This window comes from Etheostoma spectabile, chromosome 4 (genome assembly GCF_008692095.1).
Source record: "Etheostoma spectabile isolate EspeVRDwgs_2016 chromosome 4, UIUC_Espe_1.0, whole genome shotgun sequence".
In the NCBI taxonomy this organism is placed as follows: domain Eukaryota; kingdom Metazoa; phylum Chordata; class Actinopteri; order Perciformes; family Percidae; genus Etheostoma; species Etheostoma spectabile.
The window spans coordinates 20,904,493-20,927,725 of NC_045736.1; the positions used below are offsets into that span (position 1 = coordinate 20,904,493).

Below are 23,233 nucleotides of genomic sequence, written 5' to 3' on the forward strand. Positions count from 1 at the left end.
AAAATTAAGTTGAAATTTAAAAGAATAGCCATTATTTTCTTTTCACAGTTTAACAAAAGAAAGAACCCGACAGTATTTATGGATGTGTATGTGGCTGTTTTTGTTGGTAATCTGCATCTGTGAAATCCTTTTTCATAACGTTCAAATGTTTGCTTTATTAGAATTAAATATTGAGCAAAATTAAGCATTCAAAGATCTAAAAAACATATGGACCTCATCTGATTTAATGAGATTTTCAGCTTTAGGGTTTCCGAGTTTGGGCTTGAAAGGTACAAACCACTTTTGGAAGAAAAAAAAATTAACTTATAATTATTATTATTATTTTTTTTTAAATAGGCTACATGAACACCGACATCCAGTGTAGGGTTCCATTTTATTTCCTGGTAGGATGTCTCATTGAGACTTACTAACTATGTCAAACAATACCGCACCTACATAAGTCAAATAGGCCTAACGTTACATACAGAAACAATTTGAGTGTGCAAAAAATTAGATGAAGAGCCTTCCTTATTAGCAGACGGTGACATTTACATTGTGTCCCGCCTACAAGGCGTGGAATTGTGTCTCCTTTCCAAAAGTATTTCACTGGCGAGAGAGAGGGAGAGAGATTTATTGAGAGAACATCATCAATGGCCCAGTCACAGGGTGAGTAACACTGAGCATCGACACACATTACCAGCAAAGAAGGCTACTGTAAAATCATACAGCAGTTTTAAAGTAGAGCCAGAAAGCATCAGGAGCATCATCTGAACAGCCGCCCGGAGACAGGCTCCATCATGACTGCAATGGAGGAGCAGGCAGAGACTGGCTGCATGACTGAATAACACTGGCCGCCTTTTGAGGAATAGCCCTGGTACGGACTGTAATCCGAGTGAGTTTGATGCTTAATGTTACTTTCACACAGAGAATAGCGAGAGCTGGTAACGTTACCGCAGTTGAATATACCCAACTTGTGATTGATTTCGCTAAATATCACAAGGTGGCAAATTGCAGCCGCTGCTGCATCAGTGTGTGAGCTCCCTGTGGTTACCGTAGCTTCAGCCCAGCCTGATCGATCACCTATTAGTTAGGCCTGACACCTTCGTATAAGTTTATGATACAAGAAGCGTGTATTGACGGCAATAACAGACTTCAGACGTCTGTGAGACAATAGCTAACAGATGATGCCAGCAAACGGTCTTAACATGCAAGCGGGTGACTAATATCATCGCGTTTTAATGCCAAATAACTGTAGCAGTCACTTTTGTCATTTTAATTACCTTTTTATGAGAAGGGGATAAAGGACAATTGTAAAAGCTGTTTTTTCTTTACTAACGGAGCAGACATCTCCAAATAGGCACCGCATGACCAGAGGAGGCGCCAACACGAGCTAACTAGCTATCATAAAAGTTATGCGCTTCACAGGCTACGTTATTTTTTATGAAAAGCAGCTCAGACAGAAGCCCCAAACCACATTATAAGAATAGTAAAATGGCGTCAGAAACATCCGGGTCGCAGTGAAAAGTAGCTGTTGGGGGACAGAAAGAAGAAGAAAAGTCTTTTGGATCGAAGCTCAGACCACAGGGTGGGAGTTCTTTTCAGGCATGAGATCCTTCGCTGTTGTTGCTATGCTACCACTGCAGCGCGTGCGGCGAAATGTGTTGCTAAGTGGTCTCTGTTAAAACCTCCCAGTCAGTAGGCCCACTGCAGCCCAGTACACAGCCATGTAACCCAACCAGTAAAGTAATCATCAGTAACGTTATTAAGGATAGAAAATAGTTCCCATCACTACAGAAATGCACGACTCTTTTTGTTTTTCTTGTGTTGCAAAAAAGGACTACAACTTAATTTTGTTTTGCAGCCTGTGCTGTACAATGACAATGCACTTTATAGTTGCCATCAGCATGCATCTCTGTTCTGTCCTTTGCTGACCACCCCCAAAAGTCCTAGCAGGAAAAGCATAGGTGTAATTGATAAGTATAAATGTTCAAGGGCTCTTTGCATTCTTGCGTACTTTATTATTTATATAGCCGATATAGTCCAATGTCACGATTTCCCTAAATGGGCTTTACAATCTGTACAGGATATGACAACCTCTGTCTTTTGATCCTCATTGGTTGTGGTGAACCACACAACCGAAAGAGGATAGAGTACACAAACACACAAGAGGCAAAGCTCAAGCACACCATTCACACAGAGAAATAAAGAGACAAGGACAACATGCACACAAGGGAGAGAGAGAGACAAGAGGAGAAGCTGAATCTATTGGAAGACAAAGATCATCAAAACATCAGGAATGGGGCACCGACAGCCAGGAGAGAGAGAGAGAGAGAGAGTCTCGAAGTTTATGAGAACAGGGATTGAACATATGATTATTGCACTGCATATTCTGCAGAAGTAACTGGGGATGAGGAAACTAAGTTTGTATTTCATTTCATTTTTTTGTCTGATGAATAAATCAAGGATTATGGTCATTGTCATTGATTAAGCAAGAGAATTAGGCTGCTTTAGCATACTTATAATTTAATACACTGTCCTGCCATAAGAGGTATAAAACTAAAAAAACAGTATGATTTATGCCATTTGTGCTCCACTCTCCTGCATGTCTGCTTAAGGGCACATGTTTCATCATTGAACAATTGTGTAGACCTTTGAAAGAAATTCAACTGAATCCATAACACTAGAAAGAACTGTGTTTAAGTGACTGGTACAGTTTTTGACAGTTCCTGTCGTTGCAGTGAAAGGAGCCAGGGCCAGAGGCAATCGCTGGCCAAGTACAGTCAAAATTAAAAACGGATATAGTCCTACATGCTGTACAATGGTTTGGACACACAGGAAAATAACTGCTGCATAGATAACATAGCTATAGCACTGCTTAACATTTTGCAAGTCTTTAGCCAAATGCCATTGTTAAAAGATGTGGATTAGCACCAGAACCTTTGGAAAACCTTCTTGCCATGTTTTTTTAGTACAAGAACAATCTTTTTACTGAAAGGCTGAGAGATTACGCGTTAGGCTAGGCTACGAGATGGGATGGGCAGTCTGCTTGGAGAATTTAATTGGTAGTCTTGCCTCTGTATCATTTGCGGAATCCAATTTAGTTTGTTGTTCATGTTAATCACATATACATCACCCTATCTCAGTCTGTTGATCTCTTTAATTTATGACCAATGATGTGTAGAACAGACAGGTATTTATAGATCAGACAAACTCAGAAAGACTGTGCTAGAGAGAATGTAGTACTGGTAAACCTCTTGGGAAGCCGGTGGTTGATTCAGGTTGGTCCAGCTTAGTCCATCCGTAGAAGTTTGATGATTACGATTTGTTTTTGAATTGAGCAGCTGTAAGTCCTAAAATGTGTAGGCGTGGCCGATTCGGGGAATAAATGAATCACGATTTTTTTTGCTTGGAATTGAGTCCATGATTCTCTGTCGTGATTTCTTTTTGACCATGACAAAAAAACAACAAATTGGCAGTACCAAACACAGATTTTGTTTTTTACACCTAAAGCACATTCCTCATCACCACAAGTCTGTAAACATAGAGGCTTCAATGAAGAGAAGGGAGAGCATTGCAGCGCTTTAAAATCTATGTTATACAGTCAATGTTGGCTCATAAAATTAAAAATGAATCAAAGTTTTTTTTAAATTTATTTTATTTTTTACAATCAAAGTTATTTAAAAATGAAATCGTGAACAAGGTGAATCGAGATCACGATATTATAACAATTAATCGTGCAGGCCTAACAACGTGTTTTGTATCCTGAAAACAACCTGAATCCAAAGAGGCATTGGGAACAGCAGTGTCTCTTTTCATCTTTACCACTGACTTTCAATCACCAGCAGAGTCTGTCTGACAGCTTTTCATGCTCCCAGAAGAAGAGAAATCTCTTTTGGTTGCCAAACACTGGTCGCTGCTGTGTTCCTCTTCCTCTTGTATTTCAGAGCAAATAATGAAACACGTTTAATAAGTGTCAGTGCACCAGTAAAATGAAGTGCTAAAAGTGAGGTAATGTAGCTAATATAATAAGTAGGACATGTTTCGGGGTGAATAATGATGTGTATTAAAAAGTTGAAAAAATGTAATCAGTATAAATACGTTATCCAAATGAGAGTCAGCATTAAAATGCAATTTGAGAGCAGATAGCCACTATAGTCATATTCCTTTTTCTTCCAAGTTGTAGTAGTTATCTCTGCACAACTTTTGGGGCATGCTGTACGTATAATGTGATTTTGAATTCATGTATTCATCGCTCAAAATCAAAATGGGATGGGAGTTTGAGGTTTATGGTTATATCAATATACACTATGAGATTTTTGAAAAACCCGATTACAATATCTCAGCTGGTACAGCATAATACCTTAATTTGGACCGTTAAAGGACTGTGAGCAAGATATTTCTAAATTACCTGGGTGATAATATAGGGGTCAGACACAATAGGTCCCACCATATAATAGTTATGTTACATGTTATGTCAGTTTGTCTTCTTCAAAGCTGTGCAACGATTGAAACAAAACCAATTTGGTTGGACTCTTGAGCAAAAATGTTAGAAAGGTTAAACACAAATGGAGTGTAAATAATAATAACATGCCAAGGTCAATGAAGCACAGAAAACCCAACGCCTAGTGTGTGTGGGTGGTCTTGTAAAACAGTCATGCTTATTGATCTGTTCACTGATGGATTCAGATGAGAGAAAATGCAAAGATGGAGCAAACTGAGCTTTTGGGAATTAAGGAAAACGAGGTTTTGCACTGACACCACGGCTGTGTGGGTTTCTGTGTTCCCAGGGGAGCTGACTCTGTGGTTTGTACAGCAGAACTGTGACAGGGATTGAGGCCCTCAACACTTCTCCATTAGGTGATGTATACCGTCAGTTCATGTTATTCTGAAAGTTATCATTAGACTGAAAACCAAAGTTAGTTTTACTTGGCCAGAGTCCAAACATTTTGACATTCTGTAGGAGTGCAGAATAAGAAAAGCACTAACAACAATGAAATTAGTCTTACATTCTGAATAGGTGAGTTGTCAAACAAGATTCAGTAGTTATCATTTTAATTTAGTATTCAAGTGATATAAAATGGGTTTTAACAACTGGTGTCAAATACTGTCCAAGAGGTCAAGTTGTATTGAGAGAAAACTAATTTCCTTCTTCGTCTGTAGGGTGCTGCAATAAGACAGCCATGCCGCCCCCAGCCGACATCGTGAAGGTTGCTATTGAATGGCCCGGTGCTAATGCTCAGCTTATAGAGATGGACCAGGTCTGTATTTGCGTAAAATGTGACATTAAACACATCTCCGGTTTACCTCTAATAACTCAACTTCTGTTAGCTGTTAGTGGCTTAACCTTTAGAAAGTAATGTAATCTTTAAAGGAGGAAATCATGCTTTAATTTGTTATGAATGTGAAAGGCATGAGTATTGCTAAGATATCTTTTAGTTAGTGCTCTCAACATAAGCAGCCATTGTTGTAATGCTGTCTTTTTATATGTTTGCAATGTTTTTTTTTCTTTTTGCAGAAAAGACCTTTGTCCTCAATTATACGGGAAGTATGTGATGGGTAAGCATTACTCCCACACATTTGAATAGTTTCCTGATGAATTTTATTTCCCCTGATCTTCTGTTTAATTGCCAATTGATTGAATAGTGGCAAACGCCTATGATGTGAGACTAAAACAAATGCAGTTGCAGTTGTGTAGACACCAGTTGTATCGCAGCATTCCGGTGGTTTGCGCACAGAGAAAAGATCTGACCGTTGAAACCTTACATAACCATTCTTACCCATTATGTCTTTCTTTTATCTCACGTCTGCTTGTGCTGCACTGTTGTCTTTGTGTTTTGTCGTGAACTTTAGTGATGAATATTGCATATTTTATCTCACCCATCCACCTTTTGGCTGTATCTACCCACTGCCTCCCTTTTCCCTTTTACGTTTTAAACTGAGGATTCTTTGCACTTCACTGTTACCACCCACCGAATAATTCTCCTCCACTCTCTCAGTTTTGACACCCGTGTTAATAGAGCTGCTGGAGGGAGAAATGTCAACTTTCAACAACATTTTGTTCATGCATACAAAAGTATACTGCACTAAAACAAGTTTACTTTATCTCCCACTGCTTCCTTAGTTAGGTTTAGGTATCTAACACTTTACTAATGAATGACTTCTTAACAGTCCTCTTCTCTCTGTCCTCATCTTCAGCTGGTCTTTATCAGGATCCGAGCAGTTTGCTCTGCGTTATGCTGATGGCCCTCAACTTTATATTACTGAGCAGGTGAGCTTCACTGTTTTCTTTCTAAGCTTGTGTTGATGGCATGTAAATTGGTGTTGAACATGTAAAACAATTCTTCCTATATTATCTCATAGAGCCGTGGTGAAATCAAGAACGGGACCATCCTTCGATTAGCCATTTCCCCTGTGAGTCGCTTTTGTTCATTTCTGTTCAGTTGTGGCTTTATTGGAACATTTTGAAATTGTAATTTCCCTTAAAATGAGATACAGTTAGCTGGTAGATGGTGTGAATTTTGGCTCCTTGCTCAATCTTCTAATTCTCATTGTGTAGTGACTTGACAAGGTCTTAAAACATTTGTGTCTTGCAAGTTTCCTCTTAAGACACGCTTGTCTGTACTCGATAACCAGACTTGACAGTACATGATGGTCAGAGAGCACTGTTTTGAAAAAAATGAAAGGGGTTGATGTGATTTGCCATGGTGGATACCAGCCTCCAACACCCTTTATTTACACGTAATGTATGATAATATATTCTTCCTAATCCCACCCTTTCTCCCGAATGCACTGTGGGTTCACCTCACGCCTCCACCACTACAACATTCAAAACAAAGTGCCACCCAATGCACTGTGCACTAGGCTGTTCTTTAAGGAATCATTCAGATTCATTACAACTCGGGTCTTTTTCATGGCCAACCTCCTGGCTGACTTTGACCTATTATATTAAAAGTTGTTTATATCGGGTTTCCACAGGGTCTAGAAAAATTAAAAAGTAAAAAAAAGTCTAAAATTTCAAAATCAACCTTTAAGACCTTAAAAAGTATTACATTTGCAAATGTTTTTTGTTCTGGATCTTAACTCATTTTAATGTAATGTAATGCTACCTCTAATGCTCATTGAAATGCTTCCACAACCCTTTAGAATGTTTTTCCTTTTTTCTGCTTGTCCAAATATAATTCCCTGTATTACAACTACAAAAAAGATCAACATGCAACTTATGTTGCAGCCAATCATCTTTTGTGTTATTGGCGAAAGTCTCTTTCGCATTGTACCACAGACATTAAACAGATTGTATTCTTTAGCTACAGGGAAGTGAAAGTTTAGCGCTACTTGGCTCCAGCAAATGATAGCCATCAGCCAGTTCTGCCAAGTATCTGGCTGCTCCAGCCCTGGCACCAGCACTACCTCCACACTGCCTAGACGAGACCCACATAAGAGCTCCGTACGAACAACTCCCGTACGGGACCTCCATGTCGCTTTTGATGATCATGTCGCAAATGAGGAAATCTGAAAGATGTTATTGTACTCTGACTTCCGATGATTTTTTTTTTTGGGGGATGTTGTGATATGTGTCTTATAATTACATTTAGAATGGTCTTAAAAAGTCTTAAATTTGACTTTGTGAAAGTGGCAGAAACACTTTTATAATAGTGCATTTCTTCATGTTCTGTGCCTCATGCCTTTAATGTTTTATTTGCTTTCTAGCCTTTGTAGTCATCTAAACACAAAACATTATTTCAGACAAAGGCAGCTACAATTTACATCATCCATCTTCTGTTATATTTTGTAATGAGAAAAGTTTATTACTTTATGGATTTCACAAATTTCAGTATGACACGTTATGCCGTAAACCGTTTAAATCTGATCATGCGCGACTCACATCTTCACTCGACTCACATCGGGTAGTGACACATGTACTGCTTTTCATAGAGTTTAATTTCATCAAATAAATTCAGTACAGGTAAAAGTTTCCTTGAAATGCAAAAATACTGAAAACAAGTTTACTTATGGCACCCCATGTTGATTGGCAACATATACATAATAATATATAACAGCTAGACCTCAGAATTATTTAGCACTGAAACTATATGGAGACAATGCATCAGTGTTTAAATACATGAAACTAAAAGAATGTAGATATACAAAAACAACAACAAGTACTTAGGTCTGTAATGGTGGATGAAGTAAACTTATTGGGAAAGTGATGTTCCTTCGTGTGTCTGACAGGCTCGTGCTGCTCGTCAGCTTTTGGAAAGAATCCAGTCCCATGGTATCGACGCTCGCCTGGAGGCTCTGAAAGAGCTCGCCAAGCTGTCTGCAGACCCAACCTTTGCCGCCGAGTTCATTAATATGGAGGGCATTGGGACGCTTGCACGTCTTGTTGAGAGTGGCACCCAGTGAGCACAAATTCTTACTTCTTTTTTCAAATTTTTACTTCTTTATATATACACAGTATAAACTGTATATGTTTGATTAATTCTTTGTACTCAGACCTGGTCGGATGATATGACTAACTGTTCTTTGCTTCTTCCAGCTTTGGGGAAATGCTGGCCTTCACTCTCACTGCTTTCCTGGAGCTAATGGATCATGGCATTGTTTCCTGGGACCTTATCTCCCTCTCCTTTATCAAACAGGTACCTTACTCCAGCAAATGAGCCCACTGGACAAATCTGCACTATTTAAAATGTCATGGTCTTTTTTATTCCTTTGTATTCATAGCTTTTATTTAATGACTTTACCAACCTTGTGCCTACATGCATGAAATGAGTGGGTGCTGTTGCCTAGCAACTCCTCACATTATTTCGAGCTCCTTACAGTATGTTTTCTTCTGAAAACTTTGTGGCCTTGACAGTCACTCGGGGTAAACTTAAACTCATAATAATAATAATAATAATGCATTTTATTTATTTAGCGCTTTTTTAACACTCAAAAATAATTTACAAAGTTTTTCAAAGGAGATACAGCTACTACAAGAATGTACTTGATTTAGTTATCTTTTACAGATAGATTTACGTTTTCATAAGGAGAGAGAACTCTACTTTTGGTGATTTTTACGGATTACAAGCTCTTGGTGAATTGACTCAGAAACACACAGTTGGTGCTGTTAAAGATTCATAGTCATCTTCATGTCGCTTGGTCTTCTCCTCTGTTTTCACTCAGATTGCAGGCTATGTAAACCAGCCGATGGTAGACGTGTCCATCCTGCAGCGTTCTTTAGCCATCCTCGAGAGTATGGTCCTCAACAGTCACAGCCTCTACCATCGAGTGGCACAGGAGATCACCGTGGGACAGCTCATCGGGCACCTGCAAGTGTGAGCACACACACACGCACAGGGGCGTCCCGCACTCTGATATTTGGGGGGCAGATGAGTGAATGTAGCAGTGTGGGGAAACTTAGGAAATAAAGTATAAATAAAAAAATATTTAGCTTGTGGCACTATTTAAAGGGTGTGTTCAGTATGTTTAGATGACCTCAATCAAACACCACGGCTGATGTTATTCTATATTTTTCTTATTGACCATGAAAAAAACAAAACCCAACAATGCGTTAGCCTGTCTCTCAATACTAAATCAGTCCTATTTGAGGCTCTCAACCTCGAGCCCATTGGTTCCTATTGAAAATGTAAACATATCACATATACACTTTATGTACATCATTTCCTAAAACAGCTGGGCACTGTACGTTTTAAGCAAACGTGACTCAATCAGAAGCAAATAGTGCACATGTTAGGGAATATTTTCAGCAGCAGATTAGTACTCATTTGGTATATTTACAGCAGCAGGATGATGAATGTGGAATTGCTAAAAATAATCCATCTTAATTGTGTCACACTGCAACACTGGGACTCTTAGATGTGTTTTGTAATAGTTTGTGTACAGCAAAAGAATTCTATAGCTCAAAGGAAAAAGCTTTATTATGCAAAAATAGGATCCATTCATTGTTACTTTTGGTCTTTTTATGGCAATAAAGATATTGCCAAAGACTTATTACTGATACTCTTTTACTGCTCATTTAACAAAATTTAGAATAACATACCATTATTCAAAGCTGTTTGTGTGAAAGAGGGGCTTCTAAAAATCCTGCACCCATCCCAAGTGTTAGTACTGAAAGCAAAAAAGTAAGGTGAATTGTTAAGTATATAGTAGCAGAGTATAAGCATAGTTGTTAGCATATAGTTTAAACTCTGTATGGACAGTTGTGGAGCACGATGCTTCTAACTGGTTGTTACGTGCTTGATATTCCTTCAGGTCAAACCAAGAGATCCAAACCTACGCCATCGCTCTCATCAATGCTCTTTTCCTGAAGGCACCGGAGGACAGACGGCAGGTGAGTGCCCAGAACTCAAAGCACAATGTGCTTTCTTAGAGAAAAGGACTGAATACGCATAATAGATAGACTTAGCTAGAATACTAACAATGTTCCATCCTCACATTACGCTTTAAAAAAAAACACCCATACATAATAGACTGACATTTATTCAAATTATTGACATGTTTTGGTGTTCAAGAGCTGCAGGTATTGCCCCACCCTGGCTGCTAATGTTTGCAGCAGTCGGTTACTCAAACTAATCTGATTAGTTAGTCTGTCTGCCAGCTGTCATGATTCTGTCTGACAGTCATTGCTGTAATACACACTCACTCAAAATAGTACTTGCTTTCCTTTGCAGTTTGTGAATTTGTTATGCTGCAGTTATTTAAGAATAGCTCAGCGAGGTAGACCAGCTGAAAGAGGACAAAGAGCTGGGATAGGATTTGAGCAGAATGCAGTAATTAAGGATTGATTTGTATATTTTGTGAAAAGTTCTTATTTCTATTAAACTTAAGGATTGGACTCTTTGCCAGCCAGTGGAACACATAGTTGACAATGAGCTTATGATGGAGTAGAGTGGGAAAAATCCACTGAGATGATGATGAGATGTAACCTAGCATTAGCAGCATGGGCAAAAATTAACAAATGTGGCATAAACAATTATTCATATAACGTCCAAAAATACTAAAATGTGACTATTAAAGGAGAATTCCGGTCGATTTCGAGTAGCTCTGTTGTTTATACATTTGGAGGGCCGTCAGTAGCAATAAAAATGAAAACAATTTTGCTGCCTACACCTTGTTATCCTCCTGCTAGAGTTAGAACCCAACAGGCTTAAAGAGGGCAAGTTTTAAACATGTCTTTAACCTCTAAACAGGTTCAAAATGTCATTACAAGTGCCGACCCATGTGCAGTGATTCCTACCGAGGGAACACAGCGAATCTGACTGCAGTAAGTGTGACAGAAAGGCATAAAAGTTGTGTTAATCCATACTTTTGTTTATTTCATGTTTTCCAGTGAAATCCACACTAGTCGATTGTCGAACTCATACAAAATGTTTTTTGTTTTTTTTTCCACTAAAAAAAGATTTGCCGTTTTTATGTCCTTAGTAATGACTATGTAGATACAGGCTGTAACCTGACCGGACAGTGGAGCCAAGAGAACTGCAGTTCAAGAGCTATTGCGCATGTGCATGGGGGCTCTTGAAGTTTTGACCTGCTGCAGCCGGAATATTGGATTGTATGAGTTCGACAATCGCCTAATGTGGATTTCCCTGGAAAACAGGAAATAAACAAGAGAATAAACAATAAAAAAATAAACAAAAAATAAATGGAGGTATGGATTAACAAAACTGTAATGCATTTCTGTCACATCTACTGCAGTCAGAGTCACTGTTTACTCAGAAGGAATCACTGCACATGGGTAGGCACTTGTAATGACATTTTGAACATGTTGAGAGACTAAAGACACGTTTAAAACTTGCCCTGTTCAAGCCTGTTGGGTGCTAACTCTAGCAGAAGGATAACTTGGTGTAGGCAGCACCAATTGTTTTTGTTTTTCTGTCTACCGACAGCACTCCAAATTTACAAACAACAAATCTACGTGTTGGAATCGACCGGAATTCTCCTTAAGTTCTGCTTGATTTATTAGAGTCAGACAGAAACATCCCAAATGGATGCGTTCTAATTTTGAAATATCTTTGTAGTGCAACCAGATGTACAAAAGCTAAAGGAGCGAGTGCTTCTTTGGATATCTTTCCAGTATGTCGCTCAACACTGTCATAATGTCTCATTTGTCTGTGCTCTGCTCACCCTGCGGTGATAACTTCTGTCCCAGCTCACACAGTGCACTAGTATACTGCAGTGTTCATCCTATTTCATACATTGTCACTTGTCCCCTGTGTGTCGTTTATAATTACGGTTCTCCGTGTTGATATTTCATTTGTATGTGTTACTTATGTCAATTATTTTAAGCCTTGCTCTTTAATAGACCGAAAAAATAATATGTCAGGTATAAAATTGGAGAAAAATACAGAGAATAAAAATGGAATGGTAGAAACTTGCTAATTATATCTTACAGCGCAATAAAACAAAGTAAAACACAAACAAATATTGTAACTTGTAGCAGTCTAATAAGTGCCATGCAGTGTAATTTAAAAACCATACCTTAACAACTAACTCAAAAGATTTATTTTCATTTTCTTTCCTTTTTTTCAAAATAAACAAAAATTTGGTTTGTTATTTGCCTTATTTTTTATTGTGTGTTGAATGTGGGACAAATGGCACAAACTATGCCCGGACAGTTGTCCTTGAAAATGCATTTATTTTCAGCTGCTGTTATAAATATAAAACAGCAGAGGGTCATACAGTACATACTGTATGTTGCTGGCACTGCTGAACTGATTACTAACATTAATAAATGTAATCAGAATGGAGTTAGGTTACATGATAAAAATCTCAGCTACGGTAGCTAGCAGGACATCACTGTGATTTTAATGCATAAATGGTGGTTTAAAGTTCACCTCCATGGATTGATCACATTTTACAGCTCTTAGGTTTGTGAGATCCTTTCTCTCCATTTGCATAAACCCATAAATGTGTGGGCGTGATACTGCATGTAGGCCATGTGAAGTTTTTTTTTTTTTTTTTTTTTAAACAGTTATGTTGTGACCACTTGATGTTCTTATTTGACATGCTGTTTTATGTTATTATTTCTTGCATGCTGTGTCTGCGATGTATCCCTGTATCTCATTGTCCGTGTGTGCGCTCTTTGTTCCCATCATTGTTACACCCACGCCCCTCCTCCCTCCCTTCAACCTGTAGGAGGAGTATACTAACCCGCTGGAGCAGCACCTTACTGTGAGTAGACACATTCCACAGCATCGCATTTTGTCCTCTCCCCGCCTGTCTTTCTTCCTCCTATCTTTTTTTGTGTCATGGAAAGCCACTGCAAATTAAGATAGAACCATAGCTTGCTGCAGCAGCAGACAGACTGTGTTGACAGATTGAAGATGTCATGTTATACAGAACGTGTGAAGGTCAAAAGGTTCAAACCAGTGGTGGAAATGTAGCTTCAGAGTATTGCCGCATTTCAGCAGTAGACTTGAGTTAAGTAACTGCTGGGCACTGCTTTGCTGTATTTTAAAGCATCTTCCCTCATCTGCCCTGTGGTGTTTGGAATAATGTATCTCTTTGCTCTCAGGAAATGGCAAGCACTTTGGCTCAGAAACACCTGCGTTCCATCATCCTCAACGTGAGTATTAATTGTGAAATGAAAGTCTGAAGGTACTGAAGGGCTATTACAGCTGCACACCAGAGTTCACGCTCTGATTCACTGGCTATTTAGCTTTCAGATGGCTGCAAAATATTTATGTGTGAATGTAGGATTTGAGCAGTTCTCAGAGATAGTGTTTGTATTAAAATAATGGGAACTTTCTGGGACTTTTGTATAATCTTGCACCCGGCGCAGCGTAGCATAACGCAAAGCCCGACGCAAGTGTCTTTGCTAGTTTAAGCAAACATAGTTGTCAATTTCCCGTCCAGCGCCCACGTCGTCTAAATAGCAAATGCACATGCACCCATCTTTGCGCCCATGGGTGTGCAGGTCTTACAGGGAGGTTTGTTCAGGCGCATTCTTGGCGTATTGCTATCTTGTGGTAGCAGAAAATGATAATGCAGCACTTTATTGTTATTTTAACAGTGCATTAGTAAAATGAGCCTAGGCTCGCGCACAACGCGTGTACACTACGCTTGTTACACACACAGGGACGCAGCAGCTCTCAAAAATGCAAAAGATAAAAATATTACGATTTGAAATAGTATTATGATATGATCTGCTCACGTGCTTTCACTTCACGCACACTGATCAAATCAGTTTCTGCTCGTGAAAATCTCTTCTTCCTGCTTAGCAAATCCACCATCATAAAATTGATGTGCCAAGATATACACACGCCTTGTTTTTAAAGGGAATGGGTGATGACACTCTGATTGGTGTATTACATGTTATACCCGAAACCCACCTAGGATTAGTTTGGACACTAAGTACAACCCTTTTGGACCATGCAACTGGCACACAGACCCTTTTTTCTGCCGTTAAAGTAGCAAAAGTGGATTTGTACAAGCCCTAAATGCACCTGTCCTGTAGCATGCTGTTCGCTTAGATCCTTAAAATAGGGCCTATTATATATTATAAAATTCTGTTCAGCCTTTGTCCACCATCTTCGAGACTATTCTATGCTGGGGTTTTGTGGTCATTGGGGGGCTGGAAATTTCCTCCCAGGCAACACTAGTTCAGAAAAGGTAAAGATTCACGCACTTGGAAAGCTGTAACACAGTACCAACAAATGTGATATGGCAAGTCCGTGAAGTGGAAGAAAATCTTTTGGAACCGACTCTTGTGGAAGTGAGTGACTGAACTGGCTGCAAATGTGAGAGAGGAAGACGCTGCACTCCTTCTCCCCGGAAACATCCTGAAGCAGCCAATCTGTGCACTGTTAATGAGACCTGTTGGACTCTGTGTGCTTCATCATGCCACATTATTTTCTTTGTCATAATGCATTATGCATTGAGTGTAATCAGTCCATAAAGATGATTTAGCATTATCAGCGTCTGTCTTAAGCCTTAAGGTTTTTTCCAAACGTTACAAACAACCTTTAGTTTTCTCCCTTTAGTGGAGGACTGTGACTGTGTGTCTGTGCACAAATTGAAGCGGAAGTAGAGACTTTTCTATTAATTTAGTGCTCTTTTTTCCAGCATGTTATCAGAGGAAATCGACCAATCAAAGCAGAAATGGCACATCAGCTGTATGTGCTGCAGGTGTTGACCTTCAACCTTTTGGAAGAACGAATGATGACCAAAATGGATCCCAACGACCAGGTAAATATTAGATTATTATATAGATAGATTAGATACTAGATAGATAATGGATTTTCTGTTCGGCCGATTATTGGATCATGTATTTCCATAATGCCATTTTCTGTGTTAAAACATTCTCCAACATGATATATAAAATAATAAAAAAGTGAATTTTAGAAATCATCTAAGGTATTTCAAAATTAACAAAATTAAGTAACAATTGAACGGTGATCTGCATCCTTTAGATCTACTTTAAGAGTAACAAGTTAATAAAAGGGAATAACAAAATTTAGATTTTGGGGGGCGCTTGGTTAGCTCACCTGGTTGAAAGGCTTAGTCCTTGCTGATTACGGCCCTTTGCTGCGTGTCATCCTCCTCTCTCTCCAAATTTCCTGACTAAATCGGTCCTGTCAATAAAGGCAATAAAAGCCAAAAAATAACATTTTCCTGCTTGTATTCATCAGTGCTTGTTTACAAAGTTGAAGCACAAAGTGCACTGTGTAAAAGTTCCACGTACCTGAACTCAGTTTCTGATCTATTTTAATAAAATAATCAAAAGTCATTATTTTGCTGCTATAGTGTCACTTTTTATGCTGATATGCCGATAACATGTTGTCTTGTTGTGGTTCAGGCTCAGAGAGACATCATTTTTGAGCTGCGAAAGATAGCTTTTGATGGAGAAAATGACCCCACCGGTACAGAAAAGAGAAAGGCCATGTACTCCAAGGACTATAAAATGCTGGGGTTCACTGTGAGTCTTCACTACAGATCTGTTTCTTCTATATTATTTGTAAAACGAGCTGTATTAATAGATTTGAATAAAAAACAGTTAATTACACTGCTTCATTATCTCCTGGCTCAAATTCAGAACCATGTGAATCCGGCCATGGACTTCACCCAGACTCCTCCGGGAATGCTGGCTTTGGACAACATGCTGTACCTTGCCAAGGTTCACCAGGACACATACATCAGGGTTAGTTTTTGTCTCAGACATGACTTTGCTCATCTTACACAGGTGGAAAAGTCAGCCACATCTAACATGTCTTCTCACTTGTGACAGATTGTCCTGGAGAACAGCAGCCGTGAGGACAAGCACGAATGTCCCTTTGGACGCTGTGCCATCGAACTCACTCGAATGTTGTGCGAGATCCTCCAGGTTGGAGAATTGCGTAAGTAGATCATCATTACTTCAGCCCAGGACAGTGTATATGAATTTACTACTTGTTTTTTTCTAATGTATTTTCTTTTGTGTAGCTAATGAGGGCTGCAACGACTACCATCCTATGTTCTTCACTCATGACCGGGCATGGGAGGAGTTCTTCTGTGTCTGCATCCAACTACTTAATAAAACCTGGAAGGAGATGAGGGCCACAGCTGAGGACTTTAATAAGGTCATAGATTAAAGCACTCTTTAACACATTCATATTTATGCATTTATAAATAATGTATATACCCAACTTTCTTTTTGTCCTTGCCTCTTTTCCCATACCTCACCTGTTAAGTATATATATGGTATTTATACTTTGTAGAACTGAAGTTTTCATAGAATAAAATCCTCTCTACTTGTAAATACAGATACAAAACCACGGTGGATGCTGTATTCAGCCCACTGAAGCAGACAGCTGAAAGGTTTTTGGTTTAAATATTACCAGACAATTATATTCTTAATGCTGTCTGTTTTGATTCAAAGTACTTAGTCCTGACATTTATTTAAAAGGACAAGGAATCTATTGTTGAAAAGACCTGGAACCATCTAGGACATAGAATTTGAAATATTCATGCTTTTTGATGGGCAAAAGATGTATGTGAGCATAATGAGTTTCTGATTGGGAAAATAATGTTTCTATGAATTACAACTTGAAAATGTTCACAGTTCACTAAAAACCAGAAGTATGTTTTTACTCCACCTTTGCCAACTCATTCCGTGCATTTGTGTGCATGCTTAAACCCTGAGCAGGTGATGCAAGTGGTCCGTGAGCAGATCACCAGGGCTCTGGCGATGAAGCCGTCATCTTTAGACCAGCTGAAGAATAAACTGCGAGGCCTCAACTATTCAGAGATTCTGCGTCTTCGCCAGTCAGAGAGAATGAGCCAAGACGACTTCCAGTCTCCTCCCATCATGTCAGTCTGTAGAAAATAGTATAGTATTGTACACATTTGTGTGTGTGTGTCTTTGTCCCTGTGGCTCATGCTATGTTTGTCCTCCAGTGAGCTGCGGGAGAGAATTCAGCCCGAGATCTTGGAGCTCATCAAGCAACAGCGACTCAACCGGCTATGTGAGGGGAGCTGTTTCCGCAAGCTGGGGAACCGCCGAAGGCAAGGTACATACGGTATCAATATAATCACTTTGCTTTTTTTCTGCTGAAGGAGTACGACTGCTGTTGATGATCAGCTATGCATTGTGTTACCTGCCTCTTTTGTAGAGAAGTTTTGGTTCTGCAGACTCTCACTGAATCACAAAGTGCTGCACTATGGAGACCTCGATGAGTCACCTCAGGGTGAAGTGCCTTTTGAGCTACTTAGTGACAAAAGTAAGATTCCTTTATTCAGCCTTTATTCTTTGTTCAAGTGGCTCCATCTCCCAGCTAATAAAGTTTTTATTACACACATGATGACACATTCACTAATAAAACTTAATAAAGTTCTCTAATTATTAAGTTGGTTTCTTTTAAATTCCTCCCAGTCCCCGTGTCTGACATCAAGTCTGTGGTGACCGGAAAGGATTGCCCTCATATGAAAGAAAAAAGCGCTCTGAAACAAAACAAGGTAATATTATTTGAGGTTGTGGTTTTTAATTGTCATTCTAGTCACATGGCTGTTCTTTCGTTCATTTTTCTGCTGTCACTGAGTTTGTTGTTTGTACCTTTTGCTTCTCTCAGGAGGTGCTGGAGTTAGCCTTCTCTGTCCTCTATGATCCCGATGAGACACTCAATTTTGTTGCGCCCAACAAGTATGAGGTAAGCTCAAAAGCTGCACTTTTCAATATTAATTTGGACAATGGGTCAGATATGGGTAATGTCACTTTTTGTGATACTACTGTACTGAGTACCATTTTGACATCTTTCAGCTTATTGTTTTGGTTTTCAGGACTGCAACTTTACTGTTTTGGTTTACTCGCACCATCTTTCATCAACTAGGCTTTCAGCAGAGCAGGCAGCCATTTTAAGCTCCAAAAAAAACCACAGTATGCCTCCTGTCGAATACAAAACAGTAGACGAACACAGTTACCAACTAACTGACTAACTAACTAACTAACTAACCGACTAACTACCTCAGGAGTTGGAGGAGACCAAAACAAAGTTTAAAGTAAAATATAAAATATTTAAAACATATTGGAGTAAAATAAATAAATGTATTATTATTCCTTAGGTGGCCAGAAACATGACTCAAAATAAATGCTAATTGTTGATGAACTGTAAAGTGCAACCTTAAAGTAGTTGCATTCCAAAAGTTATAAGTGCATGTACATGTGCATGAAAGACGTTAATCTAACTTGCTATTGACACACATTTGTGTCTGGATGTGGTGTTAGGTGTGTATGTGTGTGTGTGTGTGTGCGTGTGTGTGTGTGTGTGGTGTGTGTGTGTGTGTGTGTGTGTGGTGGTGTGGTGTGTGTGTGTGTGTGTGTGTGTGTGTGTGTGTGTGTGTGTGGTGTGTGTGTGTGTGTGTGTGTGTGGTGTGTGTGTGGTGTGTGGTGTGTGGTGTGTGTGTGTGTGTGTGTGTGTGTGTGTGTGTGTGTGTGTTGTGTGTGTGTGTGTGTGTGTGTGTGGTGTGTTGTCTGTTTTGGAGCAGTAACTGCTCTTGGACTGATGGGATGTGTGCGCTGCTGGGCAGAGAGATGGGCAGTGACCTGACGCGCAGTGACCTAGATACTCTGATCAGCATGGAGATGAAGCTCCGCCTCCTTGACCTTGAAAACATCACCATCCCAGAAGCCCCGCCCCCGTGCCGAAGGAGCCTAGCTCATATAACTTTACCTACAACTACAGCTGAGTGTGTGTGTGTGTGTGTGTGTATGTGTGTTTTTGTTTGTTTGTTTGTCAAGGATGAGTATACTCAATCTTTTGATAAATTTAAGGTAATAATGTTACTTTGAATACTTTTTTAAAAAATATTTCAAAATCCTGGAGACTTCTCTCCATCCGTGTTGTGATGCTGTATGGTTAGTCAAATAGCATACATGTGTGAGGTCAGAGTCTACTACAGAGCAGTACCGGAGATGGTATAATAGGAATTTTGTGACTGAATCTCATTTATTAGTGCAGTCTCCAGGCAACGCCTCCCAATTATTTGCTATTTAAAGGTATAAACGCCTGTAAAGTGAAGGAATACTGTGCCTGATGGGGAATATGGATGAACGAATATATTTTAGCCAAATTGTGGCTTAACTGGGCAATTAAACCGTGAGTGCAGTCTTCATGGCAACAGAAGATAAAGTAGCTATTACCCATAAGTACTATTCCAGCTTTAATACTGCGTTCACTTTGTTCAGTATGTCCCTCTACATGACAAACAGTCAAACGTCACGTAGGGTAGAGTTTGTGGGCAGAGAGTTTACACACTCACACATCCTGAAATGAGATTCACCCAGGAGGAGGGATACACACACAGGGGATCAAACAAGTTTCTGGTGAAAGGACTTTTATTTGAATAGAGTCTGGTGGGTTTAGCGATAACAAGTTTGGTGATGTTTCATGTTAAACAAAAAAGATTGACCTTTGTAGGGATCCTTTCCATAATGTTGGCAGACAATTAAAACAATAATCAAAACATGGTAAGAGTAAAACAAGCACTTTTTGTGGATGTAATTGAAGGTGAGCAATTGCCCAATAACCTACATTGTAGCTTGTTTTGCTGATGCGGACTGCAGTCGTCTTGCTTAATACTGGACCAATTTCAAAGATTGTTGTTCCCATCAGTCAGTTAGACACAAAAACACAGGATAAGAAGCTCCAGGTTAAAGTTACCTTTTAAGTGTTTGTCAACATTCAAATTAATTGCCTGTTCATCAATTAATTAATTATTACTCTAATCATTTTAGCTGCACCAAAATGGTGCGGTCAGCTAATATCGTTTTACGGCTTCTGTTTACTCAACATTCGTGCTGCTTTAGATTGTTCGGCTCACTTTTTTCTCAGACTAACACACCATTAACAGATCTGTTTAACAGTGTGGAAAACTAGATCCTATTGAATTGAAACTGCTCAAGTATGTGGTGTGAAGATATCCTTGCCTTGAAATTTTGGGCAACATGAGCATTTACATGAATGAGTTCCAACACATTATACTATAAACTGTGTTAATTAATGTTTTTCCTACTATGACTTCTCCTATGAAGCATTCATAACTGATGTACTGGTGTATGAACAGTTGATCAACGTTTGATAACAGTATACAGTTTAAATAATATATAATCATATATCTTCAATAGTTAAAAAATAGTCATACTGTATATTGGCTTACATCAGTGTTTCTCAAACATTTTACACCACTTACCACTTCAGAAAATATTAGGCTCTCTGAGTATCACCGTTATGGTGGTTATGGTTCATGCAGGAGGCAAGTTTATTCCTCAAAACAATATTTGTTGTCGACAGCCACAGCCCAACGTACTTCCCGCTCTAACTGAAGCCAAATTTGAGATAACTCGGGTCATATCTACATACTGTTTTGCATCATTTGCTGCTAGCAGGGTCTGTGGAGACTTCTCCGCCGCTGCTTAAGTAGCAACTAGCTCTTATGCTCATCCACATTTCCTCCTCATCCACACTTCTCTTCCTCATAGTTAAAGTTTGGAGCCATGACGCAGTGTTTTTAAACCATACATTTTACCTCAGTGTCTTACCGCTTACAATATTATTATCACAGCTCATTACTAATTATGGATGTACAGTATGCACGCTGTGTTCATGAATGTAACTATGTAGCAATCTGACATCAAAACAAAATATTACACTTATTTGTAGTATTTCTTGGTATTAAGTTTTTAAATTTTTTTTAAATCTTTTTTTAAATACATCAAAGATTCCATCCACGTACCACTAGAGGGAACTTGCGTACCCTCAGTGGTACTCGTACCACAGTTTGAGAACCAGAGGCTTACAGTATAACAATTTTACAATGTTATAAATCATTTAACTGTTTACATGATGATTACATGATTGAAACTATGTATAGATGTATTTAAAAGTACTGAAAATATAATTATGATTACAACTATGTTATATTGTGTCATCAAACACTGATTACATGTTAAGCCACCAGTTAGGAATGCCTCATAGGAGGGGTAACAGTTTTTAACCGATAATAAAAAAAAAACGTTATTGTCCACCAGGATGGAAATTTGTCTTTGGCTCATCTAACATCATATCTGCTACAAGTACATAATAGTGTCCTATAAACCATTTTTAATTGTTTTTATACTGCTTATAAGTACTAAAATAGATTTGGGTTGAAATACTGTTACTATATTTAGAAAGATTATAGTGACAAGTTACAGTGGTGTTTCTTTTTGGTAAAACAAACTTCTCTGACGTTCCAAGAGTCTTTGATGCCCGTTGTAATGGAATTATTAAATTAGTTTTGAGGCTTAGTTTCAGACTTTTTGTCACACTGCACAGGCAAACAGGATAAAAGAACATCTCTGTTGGCCTGTTTTAGAAGCATGACCCTCAAATGAATGGAAGCAGGTCAAAAACGACTGAGTGACATGTAATATAAGAGCAGACAATATTCTGTGCTTTGTATACAGTGATATAAATTATACTATGATTGCTTGATGTTTTCTTATTTCCGTAGTGTCATTGGTTTGTGTATTTTATTCATGTCACTTAATGTCCTGTCATCTTCTAAACCACTGCTAATCACTGTCACTTGTTAATGCAGAATAGAATTATATTTTTGTAAATGATTGTACAATCTTATCAGCTGTAAAGAGAATGGTGTCGAGCTAACAGCATTTTCACTTTGTATCACTCTGTACAGTACATTCAACACACTCATTACTGTGGAAGGACATTTCTCACTGAAAACAGTTTTTTGGTCTTCACATTTTTCAAAGTCACAACACCTCATTTTCATTAGCAACGACACCCACTCCAGCACCTAATGATGTCAGTGTTAATGTATCTTATAATGCTAATGGCAAAAATAAAAATTGCCATTACTGTTGATGCTGTTTGTGAAAAGAATTATATTTGAAGTTATTTTATTTTTTTTTCCCAAATAATGTTTTTGCTGTTTGATTTTTAGCTGATGTTGGAGGATGTAAAGGTTCTCTGTGGAGGTTTAGACTTCTAGTAGTGCTGTGGAGCTGTTTTTCTATGAGTGGGTCCCTGTGTTGTTTGTCTCGTGCACGCAAACGCGAACATACATGCAGTCGGCTACCGGCAATACACCAGTAAAGACGGGATAGAAAAAGACTGCAAGCTATAAAACGTGGATGTAAACAATACTGGATGTAAAGTACTTATAAAATCAACTTTGCAATTGTTTTATGACACGTTTGTTTCCAACTTGAAAATATAGACATCAGTAATACTGAATGTAAACATAACCTTTGTTTACAAGAAAATTTCCTAGGCCACCTTCAACTGCTTAAAAAACGTTATTTTATATTAGATAAAGTCATTGAACTGCAGCTAAAATATATCAATTGCCACAAAATACCAGAATGTGTAAAGGATTGTTGCATTGGATGTACTAATACTATGACTTGAGGTTTATTTGGTACTCTTTTACATGACTTGCTAAACTATTTATTTACACTTGCTAGTGCTAGTAAAGAATGACATGTTAGATAAGAAATAACAAATCTAAATATGGTATACATATAGATCATTGTATGTACTGTATATACAGCATTGTGTTGCCTTACTGAAGAAAATGTATTATGTTTTGTGTGAATAAATACAGAGTCTAACTACTGTTAATGTGTTTTACTGACCAAGGCTTTTCCTTTTTTGATTAAAGATCCAACATGGATCTATTCAACCACATCAATTAACATTTTATATATATATATGAAAAGTGTGAGTTTTAGAAATTAGGATTTGTGTTTTTTATTCAAAGATCAGCCTTTATGCAATCT

General features: G+C 38.5%; 1 protein-coding gene across 7 annotated transcripts; it reads left to right on the top strand.

The window, feature by feature from the left end:
- Positions 1-404: 404 nt before the first annotated feature.
- elmo2 (engulfment and cell motility 2) lies at positions 405-23,075 on the top strand. Of its 7 annotated transcripts, none has more exons than XM_032512574.1 (23): positions 405-875; positions 4,767-4,836; positions 5,140-5,237; positions 5,495-5,535; positions 6,175-6,247; positions 6,340-6,390; positions 8,209-8,378; positions 8,516-8,615; positions 9,142-9,293; positions 10,231-10,309; positions 13,114-13,149; positions 13,493-13,543; positions 15,043-15,165; positions 15,776-15,895; positions 16,013-16,117; positions 16,205-16,313; positions 16,399-16,535; positions 17,102-17,265; positions 17,353-17,465; positions 17,568-17,675; positions 17,828-17,910; positions 18,024-18,101; positions 18,937-23,075. In XM_032512574.1, the coding sequence occupies exons 3-23, from the start codon at positions 5,160-5,162 to the stop codon at positions 18,937-18,939; spliced, it is 1,974 nt and encodes a 657-aa protein (XP_032368465.1). In that variant the 5' UTR covers positions 405-875; positions 4,767-4,836; positions 5,140-5,159; the 3' UTR covers positions 18,940-23,075. The 7 variants fall into 7 exon arrangements, with proteins under 7 accessions (XP_032368465.1, XP_032368464.1, XP_032368468.1 ...); XM_032512573.1 differs by having other exon boundaries at positions 405-871; XM_032512577.1 differs by having other exon boundaries at positions 405-871; positions 9,142-9,287.
- The last annotated feature ends 158 nt before the right edge of the window (positions 23,076-23,233 follow it).